The sequence below is a fragment of the Mugil cephalus genome, chromosome 12 (genome assembly GCF_022458985.1).
Source record: "Mugil cephalus isolate CIBA_MC_2020 chromosome 12, CIBA_Mcephalus_1.1, whole genome shotgun sequence".
NCBI classification, from domain to species: domain Eukaryota; kingdom Metazoa; phylum Chordata; class Actinopteri; order Mugiliformes; family Mugilidae; genus Mugil; species Mugil cephalus.
This window is the reverse complement of record NC_061781.1, coordinates 11,279,988-11,306,171: the sequence shown is the minus strand read 5'-3', so window position 1 is coordinate 11,306,171 and position 26,184 is coordinate 11,279,988. Positions and strand designations below refer to the sequence as shown.

At 42.9% G+C, this 26,184-nt stretch overlaps 1 protein-coding gene across 1 annotated transcript in view; it reads left to right on the top strand.

The window, feature by feature from the left end:
* Positions 1-26,184, top strand: part of LOC125017431 (receptor tyrosine-protein kinase erbB-4-like) — a 292,157-nt gene that overhangs the window by 221,113 nt on the left and 44,860 nt on the right. Inside the window, exons 14-20 of the mRNA XM_047600584.1 lie at positions 1,182-1,275; positions 5,605-5,759; positions 6,981-7,025; positions 10,502-10,634; positions 14,605-14,727; positions 16,047-16,145; positions 21,188-21,373. Coding sequence (XP_047456540.1) covers positions 1,182-1,275; positions 5,605-5,759; positions 6,981-7,025; positions 10,502-10,634; positions 14,605-14,727; positions 16,047-16,145; positions 21,188-21,373 — 835 coding nt within the window. The remainder of the gene's footprint in view (positions 1-1,181; positions 1,276-5,604; positions 5,760-6,980; positions 7,026-10,501; positions 10,635-14,604; positions 14,728-16,046; positions 16,146-21,187; positions 21,374-26,184) is intronic.

The window sequence follows — 26,184 nt, the reverse complement described above, 5'->3', positions numbered from 1 at the left end:
GTGGTGACAAAGGCAAAGTGCCAGCACAGTCGCAGTGTGGTCACATTTAATGACTTTTCGGGGCCACTCCGGTGCTCTAATATTAAAAGGGGATTGCAGAAATTGAATAACAAGGCACTTAATTTAATTGATTTTTGAAACGTTGCAGCCCTCGCAGGTACGGCACCTTTCAACTGCGTCGACCTCCTGAGCGATGGTATCAGTGTTACGGTTAGCTAATTAGCTGCAATGCTCGCGGGCAGAACTGGAGAGTGTGTGTGTGTGTGTGTGTGTGTGTGTTTGTTTGTGTGTATTGTGTGTTTTGGTTACGACTAGATGTTCTGACCGCGACTTACTGACTAAGGCTAATAATTCCACCATCTGTCTCAGCCCCTCCGTCTGTCGTACGCGCCCTGGACTGATTCAGATATCATTGATTGGTTTACAACCGTGTGTTCATTACGGTGAATGAAATATGGAGATGACATTGAGGTTCGTGATTTGCATTCAGCTGGAATTCAGCAAATCTTTAAATTGTGTGCGTTTTTTTTCCCTCATTTTTCCAGACATGCTTGAATAGAAATTGAAGCCTTCTTTCGTAACTGAAACCCAGACATTTAGGATGTTCAAGGTTTTTGTGCTGTTTCTTGTCTGTAACCCAAACTGCAATATATTGGTTGGTACACAGCAGGACTAAAACATCACAAACGCTACCTTACATACTGTATTTTATGGCCATTTCTTTTTTTATGGGTGCATTATCAGCAGGATCAGTAACATGAGAAAGGAGTTGATGTTGAAAACTGTCGAGCAACGAGACGGCGGCTTTTAGTGTTGGGTGAGGGTTGATATTAAAACACCAATCTTAGATTCTCAGTCAGCTGAGTAAATGGAATAATAGATAAAAAGGATCGTTTAAGAGACTCTTTGCTTTTTACAAGGGCAGACCAGTTTGCTGGAGCTTTACTTGCTTTACACAGAGTCCTATATTAAGTAATCGTGCAAGTGAAATGGAGGTAACTGCAGTCTAATGGTTTTTGTTTCGTCCGATGGAGGCATTTTCATAATAAGGCTACACTCAACTGAGTAACACAAGCTATATGTTTTTTCCCTCCTCTACAAAATCTATCATTGTTGTTTTCTCACTCTTGGTTTTCTTTCTCACACTCCCTCCCTCGCTCCCTTTCCACAACCTCTCCCAGGGATATCCGAGAGTACGCCAATGGGTCAGTGTGCGTGGAGTGTGACGCCCAGTGTGAGCGAGCCGACGACGACTCTCTGACCTGCCACGGCCCGGTAAGATCACCGCCACTGACGACAACGTTGTGACAGAAAGGAAGCGTTTGTTTTCTGCATGTCTTTTTGCGAGGAAACAGTAGTTCGTTATTCCACAATTGCCTGTGAGCTGCACTGGGTTCCGTCTCAGAGCCATAAAACCGCTAGCTTTCTTATCAACTCCGCCAGCCCACATCCCTCCCTGGTGCGCCATTGAACTTGCACTCCCGGCCTTGTCCACATCATTCATTCGAGAGTTTATCTGAGGCTGATATGGATCTCGAGCAAATAAATAGTCTCCCAAATTTCCATCCTTTTTATTGTAAAATTTCCCCCCTTTTATTACAACCGCTGAAGTCTTATATCAACCCAAGATAAAACTTAAAACAATTACGTGTTCCCCCTGTGTCTATATCACCGCCTCAGCATGTGAATATCCTTTAATGTCAACAACACTGAAACTCCAGCGGGTGACCAACGGACCAAATCAACTAAACACATCTCTAATTAAACTGTACTTAAAGGATACGCCTAACCATATCCTATACTTCTCGTACACTTCTCTTGTTGTCGCCAAAGTCGCAAGACTACGACCAACAATTAAGTGAACCAGCTCCAGCAAAAGGCAGAATCAGTTTTCTGTGTCAGGCCGCTCCAGTATAAAAAGACAAATAAAGGATTTGCTGCAAACATTCCCTGTGGTCATTGTAGACTATGATGAATTATTGTATTAGCAGTCAAAGTGAGCCTTTCGGCTGAGCTATCGATTACATCTCACGTCGTGACATTCACCGATACGACTGCTTGTTTAAGCTTACATCAGCATTATTTGGCACGCCAAACCACTGTGGGTTTGTGCGTTATGTGTGCATGTTTCCTTTTTCTTATATATGTATGTACACCGATCAGGCATAAAATTATGACCACCTTATAGTGAGTAGGTCTCGCTTGTGCCTCCAAAACTATTATGACTCATCACAGAATGGACACAGGTCTTCTGAAGGTGTCCTGTGATGTCTGGAAACAGAATGTTTCATTGCTATGGGGTGGGGGTGTCTAGTCTGGTCTAGGTGGGTGGTACAAGTCTAACTAATGTCCATACGAATAGCAGGTCCAAAAGTTTCCCACTAGAACATTGTCACAAGATGGTCAGTGTTATTTACTTCTCCTGTCAGTGGTCACATTGTTTTGCCTGATTGCGTGTGTCTCTTGTGAACGCGACTACGCCCACCACCACGGCTGTTTGATAGAGAGGCATGATTTGCAACAGACGCAAGGCAAAGGGGGCCACATGCTGTCTGTTGTGCCCCCATCACACCCCGTCTAACGGCTCTACCAATATAGTTTCTGGAGCGGTACCTAAAAGAAAACAAAAACACTGCAATGTTTGTGTTTGTGTGTGGATTCTGGGAAGTTGGGAAGCCACATTCGTGGCTGTCAGCTTGGGAAGAGCGCGTTTGTTGCTGCTGGAGTAGATTTGCCGTCTTGATTGGTAGCTTCTAGCTTTGCACCTGGCTTTGTCGGGCAAGTGAGGGGAGGGTGGCAGCTTTAATGGGAGTAAAACCACACAGAGCCTGCAGCTTACTTTCAGCAGATTGAGGAACAAAGGCATTAAACATTTGATGTCGACATTTTTCCGGGTAATTAGAGTAAACACAAACGTGCACACTGCATCCATGCCTTTATTATCTTCTTCTTTTTTTTTTTGCCTTGAAGTTTTATTTTATATCTTTTGTTCCAAAACGTACAGCTGTCTATAATGGAAATGGTCCTACCTGTTGGACCCCGTACAGACATCACGTGTGCCGCACAGGCACACAAATGGATTATAGCAATCATGTTATAGCCACAGAGCCCATAGCAATTACATTACAGCTTACACACAGTGGTTTGATAGGCCTAATGCCCTCTGTGGAGAGAGAGAAAGGGAGGGGAGACACATATGCGCGGGTGATGATCGGAGAGCCGGAGCAGTGGCTGATCAGTAATACAAATGCACTTGACATTTCATCCCCGGCAGACCCCTCTGTTACTATGTATTTAGTGAACGCCGAAAACTCCCAGCCCAGGTGTCCTGTTGAATGCCTTCGTCTTCTGTAAATGGCAGGTGATAGCAGACATTCGGTGTAAAATTAAAAGTGGGGTAGCTCGTGTATGCGTGGATTTACAACACTTTAAAGCAGCTGTGTCAATAAAGTGAAGTGATGCTGTGGCGTTTAAGTCCAGTTTAGGCTCAGAGCCGAGCAGATGGGTGGCGTGAGGATAAAAAGTCTCGTTCAGCCTCTCAGTCTTTGTCGTCAGACAGCGGAAACGCCAGTCTGGTGGCAGCACGGGGGAGGAGAAGAGAGAGTGTCCGGAGTGGCTGGGCTGTGCCAGGATCTTCTTTGTGCAACCTGCAACATTTTGTATAAATGTCCTGCAGGTCCAGTGTTGAGAGTGGGGGGGGGGTCCGAAGTGTGGTGACCCACTCAAACCACCTGGGGTCTGCCGGAAGCTGTAGACCCACCTGCGCAGTGAGGATCCAGACCCAGGTCACACAGCTTAGAGACCAATCTGGAGGGGACTACGGCAATGTGTTGTCTTTAATGTCCTATAATTGCCCAGTTAAAAGTGCAACATATATTTTCGTGAGGAAGGGACAGAAATATTCCTCCACACACGCAGGTAACAAACCGCGCACAAACCTCGACACACAGGCAGACCAATTTAAATTTTCAGCAGGGCGCTCTGGTCGGTGCCCCGGTTGCCCCAGTACCCCGCCGGACCAAACACTGTTTGCTTGCGCCGTCACATAATTTAGCATGCTGATGCGATGGGACTATTGCGTACGCACACACGTGCGCACACACACACACACACAAGCGCGAGCAGCTACGGGTGGGAAGACACTCATAAAAGCAAAGTGCCAGGCTCAACGGTGAAGCCAGTAAGAGCAGAGAGGCTTTCAATTTGCATAATTACGCCGGGGTGAGTACATGTTCACGCGCGCACAAGCAACGAAGGGTGCGTGCGGACTCATTAGCGTATAGGCACTCACATAAACACACACACACAAAAGCATGCATGCAGGCCATGTGAAGCACTACGTCGAGTTGAAGCGCTCAAACCCTCTCGTCCACTTTCCTGAGGACGGTTATCTGCCGTCACTGCCTGTCGTCTTTGTGTATTTGCGGCCCCTGACCAATAAAATATAAAACGTGTTTCCCGTGTATTTGTCATTTGTGCAGTGTGTGCTAATGTATCAGTACCTTATTGCGTGTGTCCAGTTCAGACATCTAGGTAGTTGTTTATGTGACTCAAAGGTATAGTTGTTGATTCAATTTCCGCTCCCTGTGTGTGTGTGTGTGTGTGTGTGTGTGTGTGTGTGTGTGTGTGTGTGTGTGTGTGTGTGTGTGTGTGTGTGTGTGTGTTGTTTGCCAATGAGATGTTCTTTAGGCCCGCTGATGTTACGAGGCCTGTCTGGGAGAGCTCTCCTCTCCTCCCCTCCTCCCCCACCCCCTCCCTCGCCTATATTAGCTCCATAAATCCTGTTCTAGGCGGATTGTTATGGTCATTGTGTGCGCTGTGAGCGATGGTTATTATCTGCCCGCTCTGCTCACACTGCTTTATGCGTCTCGTCTGCCTCCTCCCCCTTCCCCGCATCCCTCTTTTTCCCGCTCCTTTTCGCGCCGCACCTCGCCCTCTCTCACCGTCTCTCTCCTCCGCTCTGTTGTTCTGCATCCAACTCCGGTCTGTCTCCTTCACTCGCCTTATTACTTTACCCCGTTTCCCTCTTCTCACCGTTTTTTTTTTTTACCTCCCGTTATCTCTCTCGCGCGCGCGCGCTCTCAAACCCTCACCGTTACACAGATGCTAGAACGACGGCTCTATCTCTGCCGCGAGACATTCCCGTATAGATATACCAGTCAATCAGTCTGTGGCTGGAGCACATATCTCAAAATCTCAAATTTGTGACAGTACAGATTTGTCCTTTATGCTGAACTTAATGATATCAAGTTTAGCCACAGTATATCCTCCTACCGTAGGAAGTTTGGCATAAACACCTGGGGGGAAAAAAACTGTCACCTGTGAGAGGAAGCAGTCCAGCACAAGCAGCAGCGACAGAAATCTGTTTCAGAGAATCGAGGTTTTCAGTCCACCCATTTGGCAGTCATGAAGAAATCCAGGAATTTCTAAACTGTATATAGTGTAACTCATCATGCAACAAATTAGAAACTTATTTCCAATCCGAGTTGTTATTTACTCACGCTGGAATCGCGCCGGCTTGGAGGTTACGTTTAATAAGCCAAAATATGCATTTTAACTATTTGTTTGCTTGCACGTTCCCTCTTGTCTTCCCGCCGCCTGCAGGGCCCGGAGCATTGTGTGCGATGCCTCCATTTCAAGGACGGTCCAAACTGCGTGGAGAAGTGTCCCGACGGCGTGCAAGGTGCCAACGGCTTCATCTTCAAGTACGCCGAAGCCAACAACGAGTGTCACCCCTGCCATGCCAACTGCACCCAGGGGTGAGTCGAGTCGGGACAAGGGCGCTCGTCGCTCCGCGAGACGCAAAGACACTTCAGCTGCTCTTTCCTGAGTCTGAGGCCAATATGTGAAAGATTAATGAGAGCAAACGGCAGTTGAGGCCTATGGTGTTATCATTTTACTTGGGGGGGTTAAATAAACCAAATCAAAACATGCGGTGTGATTCTAGTATTCAGCACACATCGTACGGGGTGATGGCCAACTAACTAACTGCTTGATCCAAACTCTAAAGGCCTCATCACTTAGCCTCATGCCTTAGAAGAGCCTGTTTCATTCTGGTGTGCATATTTTCAAGAGCTTAACTGTTAACTAATGGAATACATAATCACACTGTATTTTCTCGTCACACGTATTTGGAGACTTTTGATTGAAAGGCACGTGTTCGCAAAGCTTTTACTGTCCACACCGTCAGACGGAAAACGCTACAACCAGCGCGCTTCAAGATGAGTGAGATAAATTGGAGGGGGGAACAAAAAAGACATCAGAAAAGAGAAAGAATCAAAGCGAGAGGAGTCGGTGAAGTACCCACTCCACTGCTCACTAGCCACTGATCGCTCAATGTAATATTCAACAAGGTTTGGTAAGACATCATTTTGCATTTAACTCCGCGGGGAGTTTATGTCACTTGCCAGTGTGTTGTTTCTCCTCTCCTGAGTGACAGGCTGCGGCTCACTTGAGCATAACAATATAGTCGTAAATGGAAAACACCAGCCTGACACTTTGTCACAGGTAGACTTTCATAAGCGGGTCCGCCGCTCAAAAAAAAACAAAAAAAACAAGCTGATGCTGAGGGAAGGCAGGCAGAGAAATACAGAGAGAGAGAGAAAGAGACAGGGGCTTCCAAACATTCAAAAGAGCCACTACATTTCGGAGCTATCGTACATAGTGCATGTGGCATTTGATGCCACTGGTGCACACCGCTCATAGGAGGCTCGAAAAGCTAACGAGTGGTGACTGGTGGAACCTCTAGCAGAGATCTTTGCTTTTCCCCAGAAGACAGTGCCGCGTTGTGATCTGTCACAGCCACTGACGTCTAGCTGATGTTCACTGTGTGAGTTCTAGAGCAGAGATGAAGCCGAATAAGAGCGAACAAGACTTTAGTTCAGAACACATTTCCAATTTCAGTCAGTACATGGAGTCGTCGCCGTGGTATCGTGATGTGTTTAGCGCTGTCTCACTTTTCGCTTTCTTTGTTTGCCTAGGTGCATTGGGCCAAGACTTCAAGACTGCATTGGCTGGATGGACAGGTATAAAATTCCTTTAATGTATTGCCTTTGCACACGTACACAGAGACAGACGGCCAAAATAATCACAATAAGCAAAGCCTGTGATTAATGCCTAGCTCTGAGGCCCCAACTCCCCTCGAGTGTCCTTAATGTCTTTCTCTGCATGGATGTTTGTGTTTGTGTACAAGTGGTTTGTCTGCTTCTTGATAAATTGATAACGTTTCAGCCTTTGTCGTGAGGCTTGGGGGAGCAGGGTGGGGAGGAGGAGGGGAGAAAATGCTGGTCACAGTTTACAGCAAATGGATTCCAGACTTAATAAGTGAAACAGTTTGGCATCAAGTGGTGCTGAGAATTGTTAGGTGGCATTTAGAGGATGATTAAAAAGAGAGAGAAAAAAAAGCAAAGGGAGCAGCCAACACCGCACAACTTAGTGATGGAGTGTGGAGATCTCCTGCGCACCAATAAAAACTCACTTAGACCCAGCTCTGGCAGGGTAGCACACGTCTTTGCATTCGTGAATGAGTGCAATCTGCATAAAGATAATCAGCCAAAAATCGCAATATGTTCCCCCCTGAAAATGAACTGATCAGTATTCGGTGTCTTGAGCGAGGCCGCGGCGCTGACGTCGAACGGGGTCTCGCGTTTTCCACGAAAACAAAAACCGTCAGCCATTTGAAAAGGCCGACCAAAATCTGCACATTCCCTCCTGGAAGTGTGTGCGCGGGGCGCTGCCGGCAGGATGCAGAGGAACTGCAGCAGATGGGAGAATGTCGCTATCGGCTGACCCAGTGAACAGATCAGCTTTTATCAGATCTCCGATGGCTCCGGCCAGGATGCAGCCGTGTCCTAGCCACGGCTATCAGGCTTAGCTGCCCGCTCTGAGATGTCGCACATGTTGTTAAACCTGTCACCTGTTGGAGGTGTCGAGAGTGGCTTATCAGGAATGATTGCGCAAAGCCTTTCTAAGGCCACCTGACATTATCTCGTTTCTTTATGTAGGGATTCCGTTGCGTATCTGGTTAAACTAGATTTATCACTTCCTGTCACTTACTCGTGTTATATTTTGTCTGATAAAGCTGATTAATAGCTCATTTATTTTGCAATTTATTTTTCACTTAATGCGAGATTATCCCGCTGCCTGTTTCCTGATATCTCTGCGATCACTGATTGGCTCCTTGAGCGTGATGAATTAATAATTTTTTTTCTCTTTCTTTTTTTAAATACTCTAATGTTGCTCTAATGGTGCGTAAACATTGCGTTTAATCTGGCCAAATGCATCTCTGGTCATGTGCAACGGATGCTCGCTGGGTGATCTTTAGAAGTGCACGTCTCGAGCACTTTTCTAGTCCAGCTGGGTTTCATCCGATCGCTCAGGGGACCTGTTAATGTCAGCTGGAAAGACCACTGAAGTGGAGCGTATGGAAAGAATTAGACTTCTACGGTATGTCTCAATGTTAAGATGACATTTGGCATCGCGTAATCCTCGGCGGCTGCTCAGATACTGAACCGATATGTGTCTATTTGCAGCTACTGTGTATCTTTGAACGCCGGCCATCAGTCATCTTTTCCCTCAGCAGTATGAGATATGAGCGGGCACACGCATACATCTTGTAGTGCATGCCCTTAAATCTAATGATGCTTCGACTGCTCACTTTCCTGCATAATGACGGTAGAGGCTCTTTATACAATGCATAAATTAACATTATCATAATACATTATAACAGTTATCATTCTTCCTTAAATTAGGTCCTTGAAGGAGCAGTTTGACATTTTGTGAAGTAGCATATATTACTGGGTTCCGGTATCAGTACCGCACATATGAAGCAACAAGGAGGAGACAGTTAAGGGGATAAAGACCAAACGAGGGGTAACAATTAGCTTTGGTCGTTTGCAAAATAGTCCAACAGAAACTTTAAAGGTCATTATCACGTTATATCTTATTTCATTTGTCTAATCCATACACAGACTGTGGGAAAAAAAAGCTTTCACAATGATTATGCGTCGGGATATTACTCTGCTAATCCACAAACGCTGTACATTTCTCTGTGGATGTACAGTCACTTGAAAATTAATTCTAATATGACAGTCCTGCACTAAATCCCCCTTCACGACTGTCATAATGCTCGGTTTATGTACAAACAGTGTCAGAAAGGTGGTAATGGAACTCTGGATTGAATTATGCACGAAAGCATTCCGTTTATTAGCTCTCTGACTGTAACGGGGTTGGCAAAATGAAAGAAAGATACACTGATCAGACGCAGCATAACATTATGACCACCTTCCTAATTGTGTGTAGGTCTCCCTCGTTTCCTCCAAAACGGTGTTGGTTTTTCGAACTGGATTCATTGGGTGACAGGTCCAAATGTTTCCCAGAAGATCACCCGCATTTGTTTTCACTAGTGTAACTGATAAACTGACACTAGAAGCCCAATGTGTTAAAGCTGCTTCTAAGCTAAGCTAATACTTGCTTCCTGTTTAATAGAGATGTTAGAGAGTGATATCCATCTACTCTCCTCATAGGAGAGCTGTGATCATGACAGTACATTCAGCAGGATATTTTGCAATCCATTAATTATCTAGACTCCCTGGTGGATAATCCATAAATGGTCACGCACGTTTTCTAAAACTTTTTTTTTTTTTAATGACTGGTAGTATGTGCATACATACAAGTATGTGCGGTAAGCTTTTCGTCGGCCCGTGCAGTACATCCGCCTGGCTGATTTATCGGTCGAGCTCCGGTACTCGCCAGCTCTCAACCGTCACATGTTCTAAAGTGATTTTCTCCCCGTGCGGCCAAAGAGAGAGATGTGGGGGAGATACGGGGTTCTTCACTTCCCATGAAAATGGCTGACTGGGATAGCATTTTATGGGCTGCATCTTTGCAGCCTGACATGTACAGCCCTGAATAACGGCCTTTAATTTATTTATTTTATTTTATTTTTTTTGCACTGATTCAAAGCCCGAGACGCCTTGACCAAACTTGGCTTTTTAATATATCTAGAATAAGAAAAGCAGGGTTAGGCTAGGGTATGGGAATACCAAATTTTGAGTGCTTCTGTAGTGTCTCTGTAGACAGTTTGGCGAGCATATCAAAAAATGATTGAGTCTTGATTTCGCATGGCAGTGTCAGCGTGGTGCCGAGAATTCACTTTGATGGTGGTTTCCATGTTTTTGATCTCAGTCTCAATCTTAATGAGAGGGCATGGAGAGATATTTGTTACCAGATAAAGTTAAAAGTGGGAAAACTGACAAAAACTGAAGCAGAGGAGCTTTTTTTTTTCATCTAATCATATGCTTTAGAGACATTTGCGTGTGTGTGTGCAGACTTGTTTTGTGTATGCGTATGTACAGACACGATTCTAATTTGTGTTATCCAAAAATCTGCACTGCTACTCAACCCATTCAACCCGCCCGCACTTCCCCCCCTTACTTTTCTCATCTCGTTACGTGCATCCCGTCCGTCATCACCCACTCTTCGCCCACTTTCCCGTCCGCAGGACGCCCCTGATTGCAGCAGGGGTGATCGGCGGCCTCTTCATGGTGGTGATCATGGTGCTGAGCGTCGCCGTGTCCGTGCGTCGCAAGAACATTAAGAAGAAGAGGGCCCTTCGTCGCTTCCTGGAGACGGAGGTAAGCAAGAAAGTGGATGAAAGATCAGCTGGAAGGAGGGACACGTTTCTGTCCGCCGCACTCATGAATAACAAGAAACAGAGCACATGAGTGGCCTTACTTACTTACTTACTACTTGAAATCTAGCTGCAGTCCTTACAATATAGGCCTTTGATTTTATATCATTTTCACATCTGGACAATTGAAAGCATTAAAACAAATAGGAGGAAATACTTGAAAACATTTTAGAAAATTAGTGGAAAGGCTCAATAAAACAGTGGCAGAATTATATCTGTCAGCCTTTAGGGTGAATATTGCTCAGAACTTGGAAGAAAACTTAGAAAATGTCTTCTGTGTGTCTGTGTGAGAGAGAGAGAGAGAGCGTGCTTGTCAGTTTATTTGTAGTGGAAGGGAAAGCCAGACTAAAAGGGGAAGAGACTCCACATTTCCTAATGGTAATTGCTGTAGTGGAGAAGGTTTCAGAAACTCTGAGGCTCAGATATTGACTTTGCCGTAGCGTGTTGGAGAGCACACTTCTGTTCGTCAGAAGTAAGGGACCACGCTATTAGAAGAGGAGAAGGCACTCTTTCTTGGCGCTGAACGGAGAAGAGTACATTATCCAATGTAGTCGTGTGTTCGCAGTGAGAATACGGTCTTGTTTCACTGCTTTCTTTCCCCCCACTACAGGTAAGTGTAAGTGAAGTGGCTTGGTGAAATTGCACTGATAAAAGGTGTTAATATACTTCCTCTTTTATAACGATACACTGAGTATGTTACACGGATGTATTTCAGTGCAAAACGACGCAGATGCAATTTCACAAAGCAATTTGACTATGTCACCACAAGTTATCTCTTTGTGCACAGTCAATGGAAAGAAATCGTCTTACTTATTCCACTTACGTGGAAGTGTGAGTGTACAACAGAGGTGGCACGTGACAAGAAGAAAATGGAATACAAATGAAAACTAAAGATATAAACTATACTGGTTCATATTCATAACTATAAGTAAGATAATTCTGCCTCCGGTTGTTAAATTTTGCATTTAATCTACAGTAATTCCAATTCAGATTCTACATTGACAGTTTTTTGATTCATAATCACATGCTTTAAAGGCCCGGATACATGTTTAACCCTTTAACGTTCCACTGGGTCGTAAAGTAGCAGTAGTTTTTTGAACCAGTCAGAGCTCTGTACGCGGGTTGTGTTTGAATAAATATTGCATGCAATATGTCATCTTCTTCTAATGTTTCTTCTGATTTCATTGATAAAATGAAAGTATGAAATGTAATGAAAAATGTAATGTAACATTATGAAAAAACGCAAAAACCAAAAATTCAGGCGAACCCAGCACCTTCTTATTTATTTATTTTATTTTTTTAGCTGTGTGCCAACTTCTCTTACTCAAGAACAATACCACTAAGAGCAATTCTAACTTTTGTGATAGAAACTTCAAAATAAGACTAACACAGTTAGGTCTATGGTACTGCACATCACCTTAAAAAAAAGAAAGAAAAAGGAAGGAAATCAGCTGAAAAAACAATGGTAAAAGAGAATAAACTGCAGTCGCACACTTGTAGCTCTGACATAAAAAGTAAAGCTTATTTTAATGACAAACTTTCACATCCATCCAGCCGAGATGAGTCAAAAATGTCCAGTGTCACCTCACACAAACATCTGCAGTCACATACAGCTGGTTTCATTTCCTTTTTTATAAAACTTGGTGTCTTGTATATTCAGCTATGCCTAGTCGCCCATCAATCTGCACTCAGTGATAATCCGCACTGACAAATGGCAGCATGGTTTTAAACATTTCGCAAATATATTCGAAAATGTAAATCATTTGCAGTTCTTCCTGTCAGATTACTGCCTGTAGGCTAACTTCATCTATCAGTCTAATGCTTCCACTGCCAATTTGACCAGACCCCCGCAGCAATGCTAACTTTACTGGAGAACAGAAAAATATATTTGAACCCGTTTTGTGTTCCTCTTTGTAGGCGCATGTGTTTATCCAGAGCAGCGTGTCTGTGTGTTTTCTGATTAGTCTGTTTCCACTTGTAAAGTCATTTGTCGATTCGTAAGATAGAACGAACATTTCAGTTTGTTTTCAGCACCGCTCTGTGCAGTGGCTTCTATGCAGGCTCAGCATCTTCAGCACCACGGCTGCTGGACAGCTCCCAGCACAGTGAAAAAGAGCTCTGCCTTTACTGTGTGTGTGTGTGTCGGTGGATCATTTCAAAGACATCTGCATTATCCTGTGTGTGTTTGTGGATCTCCGCCCTGCTTCTTTGCACCCTGCAGTAGCTGATTTGTTATTCCATTTAAATGAAGAATGGCTATTGTTTTTAATCAAATGGTAACCATAAGCCAGAGGGACAGACGCTGCCGACCACAGCCAGGCTGATTTACGCTCTCCGCTTTCCTCTCTCTGCCCTCCCTCCCTATCTAATCTTCCACCCTTTTCTGTAATTCTCCTTATATTGCTCCCTCACTAATGCTTTTGCGTCCTCTGACTAATTCAGCAGCTCGCTTCTCCATCGCCGTCTTGTTGTTATTGTTGTGGGGGGTTTTTTTTCCTGCTCCTCTCCCTCTCCGCATTTCTCTCCCTCCCCCTCTCCCCGGATGTAATCTTTCTCCCTCTCTCACTGTTTCATCTGTTCGTTCCTCCACTTGAGCAGTAATGAGACAACAAAAGTGTCAACTCCTGTTCAGCCTCTGCAATTATCCACCTCCCCCAATCTTTTTTATCACTTTTTAGCCAGCTTCCACTTCTGTTCACCCGTTAAATGTCTCTCTTTCACTTCACTTGCATTAAAATGGTAATGGCAGTTCGTGGTTTGGATCTGTCGTGTTGAAAAAAAATTATTCATTCGTAACCCTACTGTCACAGTTAGCACTGGACAGCATGTGTAATTAAGTTTAGGTATTTGACAGGATGGTTCTCGGAGAAAATAAATCATGCCTTATTTCAAGTAGCTACATGGTAAGAGTGGTCGCGTTTTAAAGCGCAACTTCTGAGACATAAGGTTCCAGCCTATTTGTTGATCGTTATTATCAAAATACTTACAAAAGCATTTGGAAAAGGTGCTTATTAGACATATTGTTAACCATTAAAGTGTTTTAATGACCTGCATTATATCCACTGACAAGTGAAGTGAAAAACATTGAAACATTGATCATCTTGTGACAATACAATGTTCTGCTGGGAAATTTGGCATTTATGTGGATGTTATTTAAACATGTATCACCATCATGTATCATGTATCACAAGGTGTTGACCTGGCCTGCAAATTCACTAGAACCTAAAATGATAAAGTATCTGTGGGATACACTGGAACAAGCCTGATCCACAGAGGTGCCTCCCCTCAACTCATAGGACCCAAAGGCCCCAACTATCAGCATTGTGTCGCCAAACACCTCAGGACACCCTCAGAAGGCCCATGTCCATTCTCTGATGTGTCACAGCAATTTTGGAGTCACAAGAGAGATTTACACTGTAAAAGAAAGTTGAAATGTCATAATGTTAGGCCTGATTGGTGTAACAGTCCTGCTGTAAACCCACCTTCATGACCATAATGATGTTTATGTTAAAACAACACCTGAAAGGCAGAACAAGCACAATACAGTGAAAAAACAATTCAATTGAATAGCACTACAGACCACAGCCTCCAGAGTGAAACACAGTTAATTCAGCAGCTCTCTCAGTTCTTTTAAACTGCAGAAATTAAGATAAGATTTAGTGCTGGGCTGTTTTTTAGAATGCATGTGCCGTCACTAGTGCATTTATAGAACTGGCAAGTGAGTGTATATAATTTCGGAGAAAAAAAAACCTCGAGCAATAATAAAAGAAGATGAGCGTAACGGATATACAGTGGCATGTGTAGCACATTTCACATCGGGTCATTGAATTAATGAGACATTGTGGAGCTTTGTGTCCTTGTTTGTGTTACACGCTGACTGAATGAATGCTCTGTGTTACTGAATGTGTTTTCAGTTGGTGGAGCCTTTAACACCCAGCGGAACTGCACCCAATCAAGCCCAACTTCGCATCCTGAAAGAAACAGAACTCAAAAGAGTGAAGATCCTCGGATCTGGGGCCTTCGGGACTGTCTACAAGGTGAAACACAATCAAAGGCCGCGTGCTAGCGTGCTAAGCGTTTCTGTTGCCAAATAAACGAACACGCCGCTAAATTTGCGGTCGTCTTCACCATCCCACATTGTGAGAGGGAGACAAGAGAGAGACGGATTGCGGGAGCATTAATGACAGGAAATGAGATGGAAGGCTAGAGGCGGGACATGAAAAGAATAAGTAATAGCAGACACTGAGACCCCTGGGGTGACAGTGAAATAAGAGGTAGCTGAGGTTGCTGGCAGTGCGGTGATGGGTTGGAGCGAGAAAGGGGGGCAAAAACACAGCTGAAATTAGAAAGAACAGATTCTGCCTCCCTGAAATTATAATTGGTCATTTTGCGGATCCCTCCGTTCACAATATGGCACATTTTTAGCTCAGAGCCTAAGTCGCACAAGCACAGACGCCCTCCTTCAAAGCGTCGCCTCGCACGCTCACCTGGGGGAATTTCAAAGCACCTCTAGACGTGAGCTCCAGAGCTGATCCACGTGAAGCTAAAATCTTCTGCCACTGGATCTTCTCAGAGCTTCAGAACGTTGGTGAAAATTTGAGATCCATCCTCATAGTGAGCAGAGAACTCTCACCTCACCAGCATGATCTCGTGATCTCAGCGTTTCAACTCGAAATCAATGGCCATTGTTGAGGCTCGGCAGTCAGACTCAATAAATGTATTTATTGAGCATCGAATACTCTCTGAGAGCATCGGACAATTTATATGATGAGATGATGTTAGAGAACAGCGTGCTTAGATTATGAGGTTTTAACCTGCATGTTAAAATTTGAAATGAATGCAGAGCACGGCATTCGATGTCTGCATCTCAATTAAACGATCATGCACCGAGGAGTGAAATCAAACTGGGTAATCACCTCCTCTAGGGGCGGAGGTGTCGCTCGTGCCATCACTGAGGGCTTGCAAAGGGAGGGGGACACACACATTTTAAAGGGTTTGAAAAAGTTGAGAGGCACTTGATTTCTCTCCTCTCTTAAATGCTTTGGCAGCCACTAAATCACTTTAATCCGACCTGAAATTAGATCCTTCAGCATGATTAAACCGATTAACTTAGGTCTTTCTGAAGGGCAAAATAACCTTAATCATACAACATGCCTTGCATTCACACACACTGCCAGTCAGAATATGGAACATGATTACTTTTCAAAGTTGACAAATAAAATTCTGGGGTGAATGTGTTCAGTGCATACATTGCAAATCCACTTTTTTTCTGTGTGGGAGGTTTGTGAGTTTGTAATAAGTGTATTGAGTGTCCTTTTTCTTTTTTGTTTTTTTTCTTTGTGTGATCATCCTTCAGGGTATTTGGGTCCCAGAGGGTGAAACAGTGAAAATTCCTGTAGCCATTAAAATCCTAAATGAAGCCACCGGACCCAAGGCTAACGTGGAGTTCATGGACGTGAGTATCTGGAAACCCGAAAAACACAAATAAATTGTTATTTGCTGCTGGTTTTATTTTGGTTAAAACCTTACACATTGTTTTTTTTTTGTTTTTTTGCTTTACTACTGACTTTATTACAGTTCAGAAATTCCTTTATTTAGTTTATTCACCTTTTACTTACGTTGTCAAAGGAAGAAAAATCAAAAAAAGTCCCGGACATTAAGTGAAAGCATCAATGGTCAAAAACATGGCAGAAAATACAACAATCCGTGAAGGCGTCACCATTCAAATTCACTTTGGGATATACAACAGTAGGTGGATGCAATACCATTAAAAAGGCACCAGTCTGTCGGCAGCCCAAGGTGTTTACTTCACCTCAGTGAAAAAACAAGCCTACACGGCGCGTAAAGTGAGAGTAACACATCTGAAAGCTTCTTCGATTCCGCCATCAAAACTGTTTTTTAATGATATTTTTACACGACAGATAAGATCAGGTAGAAGATCAAAGATCTACCGGTCGGGGCACTGTTTTGAAAATCCCGTTAGTCATTAAAATCCTTAACAAAGCCATTAGACCCAGGGGAGTTCATACGGAGTTCATGGACATACGTATCTGCAAAAACAGAAAAGAATAAAAGGCTGCATCTGCTGCTGGTTTTCTGTCGGCTGAAACCTGAAACCAGTTTCTTTATTACAATTCAAAGATTCTTTTTTTATGCAGCTTGTTCACCTTTTACCCAAGAATAACTCAGCTCAACTGAACACAAATCAAAAAGACTTTGTGACGCATGACACCAAGTGGAGGCATCGCTGGTCAAATACAATGCCGGAAATACGACAGTAAGTTCAGGGCGTACAATGATTAGTAAAGGTGTCGCAGTTCTAGTAAAATTCAGGATGCGCAACAGGAACTGAATGCACCACGTAGTCCGGTATTTAACACATCATTCCTTCAGTACAACCGGACCAAGATGTTAATTTTACTTCAGTAGGAAACAAGCCTTCAGAAGCTAAAAGCTACTAATTCAGTCAGCGCCTGCTGTGATTCATTTAAAACACAAACCAAAGGTCAGGTGGAGGCTATGAATTGTGTTGGGATATGACGATCTAAAAAGCAGCAGCCGGAACATTGTAGCCTCGATATCTTTGTACACACGTCAGCTCCGCTGACATAACTTCTACCCCGTAGACACCCCGCTAGACACCAGCGGCCCGTAGGAGCTCTACATACCGGGCACATACGCAAACATCATGCCACGGACTCCCAGCGCAGCGCACAAGGCCCCACTGATAAAACATTCACAACTTGGCTCATTTCAAAAGGAAAAGTGGAAGGAAAAAAAAATCAAAATTACTACCCTGTGATGATGCAAGGCAGATGAAATAACTCCCATCAACACACGCAGACGAAAGACACGCGCACGCGCGCAGGGAGAAGCGCGCAGAAAGCGACCCACTTGCGCTCGTGTTCGCCGCGTAGTCTGGCGGTTTCAAAAAGGAAGGAGTTTAGCATTTCTATTTTCATCACGACATCTTTGATGAATAACCCATGTGTGTTCGGTTTTGTGTCGTACGTTCGCCGGGTGCCTGTCTGACAATCGGGGAACCAGATGCCGCGATGAGGGGACAACGTATAGGAGACGTGGGAAAATAGTTAAGGGGCACGCTGTGCACAGGGAGGGGGAGGGATGTGGTAGTATAAACAACGCTTATTCATGAAACAGCAGAAACGACACGTGGAACGGCTCCAGCCTTCAACGTTCTAATTCGTCGTCTCTTTGTAGTTTGCTATGCACAAAAACAAATACGTGTAACTGAGAGCTCCACTAATGTAAAAGCAGAAGAGATGGAGGATGTGATTGGCTGAGCAAGACAGAAGAAAGACTAACTGACCAATAAAAGTGGCAAACACTAATAAATAGTCCTCCCAGGGAAATAATTTGCGTTTCATCGTACTCTTGACCGATACCTCCCTTAACCTTCGCGTGCTTCCACCACCTAGTGCTTCTATTGACTGACGAGCGGCTGGGGGCTCAGCTCCGGCTCCAGGGAACGTCAGCGGTGGCTACAAAGGGAAAGCAGAGTGCCATTCATTTGCTTCGCCCATCTAATATTTCCCTACCGGACTGGGAATTCTGACTGGTGACCTTCTCGTGGGCAGGCCACACTCACTTGCCACTGACTGTTTGAAGAATGTCACAGAGGATTGATTGTCTCTCAGCGTGTGCGTGCGTGTGTGGAATTTCCTGCTCTTTACCTGTGGAGCACTCAGAGAAAGGAAGCTTCTTTTGAAGAGCAATCCAATAAGCAAAAATATATAGTCCGGCAGTGAAGTGTCCTCACTTCCTCTTCACAAGTGTGGCCATATATCAGCCGCAGCAGCAGCACGGTCATTCAGGTCCTCATATACTTGCTTGTAATCATTACACTGGCTACAACATTCCAGGTCGTCGTTACGTCTTTTCGTTACGTTTCTCGTCTCCCGTGTGAAAGAACGAGACGGTCTTCTGCTATCTTAGTGTTTTGCTCAGGTATTGCTCTCTCTTGGTGTCCAGCAGTTTTCTAAAAAAAAAAAACATTTAAAAAGTGAATTCATAACCAGCACTTCTCAAAACAATGTGATGCAACGCTTCACAGGAAAAAAAGATCAGTTTTGTTCAGTTTTGTATTTTGTGCATGTCAAATTTAAAAATATTAGAAAATAACTAAAGCAGCGACGTTTAACGTGCTTTAATGCGGCTGGATTTTAAGTGAAAGAAAAAAAAATTAATATAGACTATATCCTCAATTTAAGTTGTTAAAGCAAACATTTAAATTGAACTTTACATATGTTGGCTGTTAATACAATTTTAAAGACTTTAGTTGAGATTAACTTTGTAGAGAGGCAGTCAGATGTTCAGAATTAAGCAAATATATTATTACTTTAGATAATAATTATCATATGTAGTGTTTGTGGAGCCCTCCCTTTGTTACAGTCCGTCACAGTCTCTCCCTCAGTTCACCATCATCATATTCCCAAAAATTAATTTTACATGGCACATATTTTTTTTTCTCAGTATACCCTTTTTTTTTAATTTTTATAAATATTACATGTTGTCTTAATGGATCAAAAACTTAAAATCATGAGTTCATTCATTAGGAACATTGAAATATTCCAGATTTTCATGTGGGGGATGTCATCAGCCCAAGCAGATGGAAAGATCCGGTCTCTCCGACTTCGGCCTGATTTACCATCGTCCTTATCGCATCTACTAACGTGGCTAGACATCTCAAGCACACGAGCAGGGATCTGATTATGCAATCATTGTGATGGAGGAGCAACATAAATTCTCGACAGTGTAGTGGTTGTTTCTCTTTGTCCATGTTCAGTGGAGCTTTATAGGCTGTATATCTGTCTCCTCCCAAAACACACACACACACACACACACACACACATCTACCTAGCTTGTGTATTTGGCTACATGGCTATCCATCTCATGATGAATTGTTACATTAACCAATAACCCTTGTACAGTGTGTTGTGTTTGTGCGTATTAGTGTGTGGGTTGCTCAGAGCTGATGAAGGCCCATATTCGTCTTTGCTAGGTTTCTGTATATGTTGAATAATAAGCGTGAAGTTTATCATAATGCCCTGTTGTGCAATACTGCAGACCTTAGGTGTACCTTCATGGAACAGGTGTATTATCTATGTACCATACAATGGCAGACAGTATTGTACAATAAAAAAAACAACACTTTCTACCGAACAGTAGACCACAGGAAAGAAAACGATCCCTACCATACTGAAGGGCAGACGCTTTACACCACAACAGCCTCACCTTGCTGTGTTTACTGTATGTTTAGCTCGCGACAAAGAACACTGACAGCGTTGAAGTGCTGAGTCGCTTTGATGCCGAAGGTTTTGAATAAAATTCTCCTGTTTCTGACTGAGTGGAACCTTGCTGCTCACTTCAAGAGGAACTTCAGACTTAAACAGAATAAGGGCTCCTATGATCTCTGGCACTTCAGCCTGCACTGGTAAACATGATGAACTCTCTGGGAGCGTGTGAGTCTTTGAACATTTGCTCTGGCATTTGTCTTTTCGACCGCTTGGATCGCAATGTAACGTACCATGAATCCGGCATGATGGGCATCTAGATGTGTTTTGTTTTGTTTGGCCTATGCAAACAGACATTAATTTTAATGAAAGAATTATTGACACGGCCAGCGTACTCCCTCCACCTACGTACACTGGCCTGCCTCATGGTTCGGGTGCAGTCAATAGTTAATAAACATGCACACCCTTTCCTTTAAAGAATATCAAAACTATTAAATGAACAAATATATAAAAATTGAGATTGAAAAGCATTCCTGAAGATGATCGGAAGACATTTGTTGTCAGTAGCTTATAAATGCGTATAAATGCACCCAGTGAAATAGCTAGCGTGGTGCTATTTGTTTCCATAAATTTACATGTTTCCTATAAAAACAGATCTATGTTCTGCCTCCTTTCCGCCCAGCCCGCTCTGACTGCTCAGCTCCGATGGCCTGAGCAGACCCCACTTATGCATGTTTGAGCCGAGTGCTTCTTTTGAACAGATGGATACTACATTTGGATTTGTTGGAAAAAGTATACACCCCAGTGTGCAGGATGAGTCAGCAACATTTTTTAAAAATATTTTCAAGCAACTGGAAGTTAATTTAAGTCAAGTTTTTTGGGGGGAAAAAGCAACTCACAATAAAAGAAAGGGGGAAAAGAGAAAAAAAGAACATCAACTTATGACTTTGTGTCACCAATTATTGGCATTTCTGGGCGGGCTGCCATCTTTCCTGAGGGACAGGTTCCCCTGGTACAATTTACCACTGTAAGCCACCGTATTTAAAATGTCCACTGTACACTCCACAGTCACAGACGTAACATATCAATTTGCTTTATTCCACGGTTTCTCATTTAACGGCTGGCTCAAGCGGCTGCTGCTACAAATGGAAAAATTGCATCCGTAATAACCCTGACGCACTAGCGCACATTTTCAACAGCCACTTTACCCCCACATGCCTCAGTGTGTATCTGTCTCATTCAGGAGGCTCTAATAATGGCAAGCATGGAACACCCCCACCTGGTCCGGCTGCTGGGCGTCTGCCTGAGTCCCACCATCCAGCTGGTCACGCAACTGATGCCTCACGGGTGCCTGCTCGACTATGTCCACGAGCACAAGGACAACATTGGATCGCAGCTGTTGCTCAACTGGTGTGTCCAGATTGCCAAGGTAAGGACATAAAAAAAACAAAAAAAAAAACATCAATTAGTTGCTTGAGTGGCGATACAAATGGCTGGTTGATATGTTTGGTGTATTTACTTGTTAACTGAGTGGCTGATTTGTTTGGTGATAAACCCGGTCTTTGGCAGGCTGGTTGAGTGAGAGATTATGGTATCATTCATTCATTCATTTGTTTTCTGTAACCGCTTGACTTCTGGTAGGAGGCGGGGGAGCTGAAGCCTATCCAAGCTGTTATTAGGTGAGAGGTGGGATATACCCGTGGGATATACAGTGGACAGGTCACCAGTCTATCACAGGGCTGGTATGGGATATAAGCTGTATGAGAACTTCTGTAAAACCACCAAACCTTACATTACGTCTCTACTAGCACAGACCAGGTGACATTATTTGTAAGGTGAGGAACTGTTATGTTTATGTTGGTCTGCAGCACATGGACTAGAGATGTGGTATGTGTGCGTGTTGGTGGATTCAGCAGAGCCCTCCTCACCGGCCTCTCTGCAGAAATGAAGTAAATAATTCAAAAATATTGGTTGACTTTGGCGGGGGGGAGGGAGTGTGGGGAGTGTGGGGCTGAGGGAATGCAGTGTCACAGGATCATGAGCGCAGGAGCAGATTATAATCAGATAAAATCATACAAGCTGTCAATAGTAATAGGTAGAACATTACCGTTAGTCGTTTCTGTTTCTCCATGTCTGTCTGTACCTGCATCTTTTTGACACAGCATAACAAGCCTAATAGCATCTTGTAACATCTTATTTATTATTCATCAAAATCCATTTGCTGCAGGACCATTGGATTTGATTGTGATAAATCCTACATGTGTTACAATGTAATTACGCCGCATCTCATAAATGGCTGATGAGATCGCCACACGCGATAGATTAAGCCAAGAGGAGCAGAATGAAAACGGCCTAGCAGTAGCTACAGTCCCAGATTTAATATCTTAGACAAATACTTCTGTTGCTGTTTTTGGCGGAATCGGAAGCAGGCACTTCTCCAGTGAGCTTCTGAGCTGCAATATTAAGCCATCAATTAAATCTGGACACAGTTATGATCATACAACCAAAAAAAAAAAAACAAACAAACAAACATTAAGTCTGTCTTTTTCTCATGCTGTGTAACACCAATATTTCAACAGTATGGAATTAATCACACAAATTACTTCTTGGAAAAAAATAAATAAATAAAAGATGGCGATCAGCTGCTTGCACATGAATAATTATACACCCGCTGTGAACAGTTGTCAACATGGAGAGATGTTTAATTGATAAAGGGTGGATATGATGATGTATTATTTACCACTGTGTTGAGTCTGTGTTGCCCGCGTATATATTGTTTAGTGTTTTAAATAATTGGCTACAGCTCCTGCAGACACAGACGGCCATTAGGGGCCAGGGGGTTAATAAGGTGCCACCACTCGGGCTGATGTGCGCACACAAACACAAAGTGTCTTGCACAATGAAGTTATTTGAATACTGTCACCAAGGTGATCTGGGACACTTGGCCTAACGCCATAAATATTCCCGCGTGTGGCGCCTATAATAACTTGTTGTAGCAGCCTTGAAATATTATTTCATTATCTGTAACATCAATGTATGCGCACGCTCTCGCAGGGTCTTACATTGCGTTCAAGGCTCTTGCAAGTGACAGCTCTCCACTCAAAGGCAACATCCCTGTGGCCCTGCCTCTCTGTCATGGCCACCATCACCGCCATAGATTATTAATAGAGTGATATGAGAGTCATGCTAATGAGCAGATTCATCAGAGCTACTACACACACAGGGCTCTGATGCCACAGAATTTTTTATTTTTTTTTCCAAGATTCCCTTCCTGTAACCTACTATATCACTTTCTCCTCATTATGTCTGCTAGGTTTTTGAATCTTCTAGTTAGCTAACTTTTCTCACTATATATACAGTTGCATTATTGCAATAGTGTCATAAGCTTTGACTACTGCAGCAAAGATCGTATGAAAATTAGGGTTATCAAAGTTAACGTGCTGAATTCCTTTTAACAACACAATGATTTCAACACGCGGTTAACACGTGCACGTTCTGTAATTATGACCTCAGCCTGCCCCACAGTTTGGCAAATCAGGAATCCATCAAAGCAGCAGAACACGCTGTGGAAAGCAAGCGGAGTCTAAATTTCGGTTGTAATAAGTTGTTTTAGCTTGCGGAGGGCAGTAAAACATCCTGTAGTGTCAAAACTGCTACAAATTCCTAATGAAGCAGAAGAAGAAGAAGCAGGAAGCAGAAACTAATGAGCGGAAATGGATAAAGATAGGGAGCTATTGAACAGCAAGCTCATCTTAAAGTCTCTGCGACTGGCTTCTTTCAACAAGAACTTAGTTGTTTGAATTTACTGCCAGTGTGAACTGAGTATTGAACTGATTTTGCTAGATTTTCATTCATTACTATGGAAATCATGCGATTATCATATTTCAGTTTTTGAATCTACTTGCAACTAGAAATGTCAGACAATACATACTCCAGTTAACCTTGAATAATCATAGAATGCTTTTCCTGGAATACATTGGTTTCTCTAAATAAGTGAATGGTTTCTTCATTTCTTCCTTAATATGTCAACTTCCTTAATATGTTAATGGGCTTTTGTTGACGTTTAGCACTTCTGGTAACAACTATATACATTTGGAACCAGTACAATTACTGCTTATTTTACTTATACTGCTCTAATAACAATATGTTTCCTCTTAAGGATTTATTAAACTATGGTAAAACATTGAAACTGACATCAGTGTCTTGTGTAACGAAACACTTTATTCCTAGCTTTTTACCATGCCTTCCATTGCTGCTAAGATGAATTATCTCCCTGGAAAGTCATACAAGAATTCACCTTCGGGCCCAGCTTTTTGCATTTCGAAGTTTAAACGAATCCAATGTGCTGCCTGAGGTAGTAAAGACAATGACACACATTTTAGTTCCATATGGCAGCTGTTCAAATTCACAGCTTTAGTGTCTTTGCTAGGAATAACTTCATTATACCAAAGCAAAAAAGCTGAAATTAAATGTTAAAGATGAAGATATTTAATCTAAACAAAAACAAAAAAACACCACACATGTTTCATAGTGGATTTAGCTTGGTAATTAATTCAGTTACAACCTTTTTGTGTGGTAAGTAATACACCGTGTTACATGTGAGAGCAGTGTGGTTCTGACTTTGGTCCAGATTGTCATCTTGGCAAATCTCGAATCGCCATGAAATTATGCGCACAAACTTTTTTTTCTGAGATGTGATTCAGTTTAATTCTTCTAATTTTGGTGAACTTCAGTCCCTTCTTCTTGCCCCCCAGCTCACTGACACTCATATACAGTGATGTACTGTATATGAGTGTGTGCAAGATGGATTGGCACAAAATTAACGGTTGGAAAATGACTGACTCGGTTGGCCATTGTGAATGTCAGTTTTGTCTGAGGCATTAGAAGGACTGTCATTAAATTTCAGAATGAAATGAATGAATCCCACTCGAAACCACCAAACTATTGTCAGACTAATTACGTCTGTTATAAATCCAAAGTATTCCATGTTTTATATAAAAATGTTAATTAACCTTTAAAGCAAATTGAAATTTCTGACAACTGAGTACATGTCTATTTGTCCTCTTCTCCTTGTTTGAAAACTAGACGCTGATCAAAAATTGAATTTTGCCAGGAACACAGGTTAAGAGAAGACAAAATCAGTATAATTTAAAGTGAACGAGTTTCATGTGAATGAATGTCCCAGTTATTCCAGGAATATTCTGCGGTGTGAAAACAGGACTGTTAGTAAGGCCCTCTAGGCTCCCTCTTATGAAAAAGGTTGGACCATAAGCATCTACACTAATTCATCAAAAGAAACAAGATGGTGTCATCTGCACTTGCTGCTACGGTTTGTATATAACATTGATGCTTGGTGCCCATTGTGATTTAGTGTGAACCACAGGCATTTTTAGTTTGAAGGAGAAAATGTCCCACAACTTATGAGATGGTATCCATTCAGTGTTAATGGATTACATGGTAGGAATAACCCATCGAGGCGAGCTTTACAGCGAAAATTGTTTGTCAAGCACACCAGCAAACCCTCCCTCCTCTCCTCGTCAACATTACCACTAGCAAGTCATGTGCGTGCGTGTGTGTGTGTCTTAAGGGTCATTTCTCTGTGTATACCAGGCTAGGCAAACATGCCTCTCTCCAACTCATTACGTACATCCCTAGGGTTCCAATGAAAACTGAGTTCACTACTATTCCCTATTCTGCTCTGTCTATTCTACCTTTCCTACCCGTATGCTTCTTTCCCTCTTTCCCTCCACCTTTCTCTGGACATTAAAGCAAGTTCAGTATACTGTAGGACTGTAGTAGAGCTGCACCCTATCATTTCCAATTTTTTGCTTGGCACAAATATTGCTCCGTTCTCACGTCAGTAATAAGATCTGAATTTCCCAGCCGCAGACAGATTTACCCACAAATTATTATTTATTTATTTTTTCATTTTGTGTCCAATGTATGTACCCCCTGCTTCTATGAGAACCTCAAATAGTTTTACTATTTCATTCTATGAAATGTTGACAAAGACTTTTGTGGACTATTGTCCTGTAAAACAGGCTGACTTTATTCATTTGTTTATTTTTGTTTTAATATTTCCAGCAAATGGGTTTGCGATGTTGTTTCTACTTAATTTTCACGTCAGGAGTAAAGCATTTATGCAAAAAAATTTCCAGAATAACATTTACAATCGGGACACAATTGTTCCAAGGGCAGCCTCTAGCTCAGGGCGGCCAAGATCTGCCCTTGAATCAATCT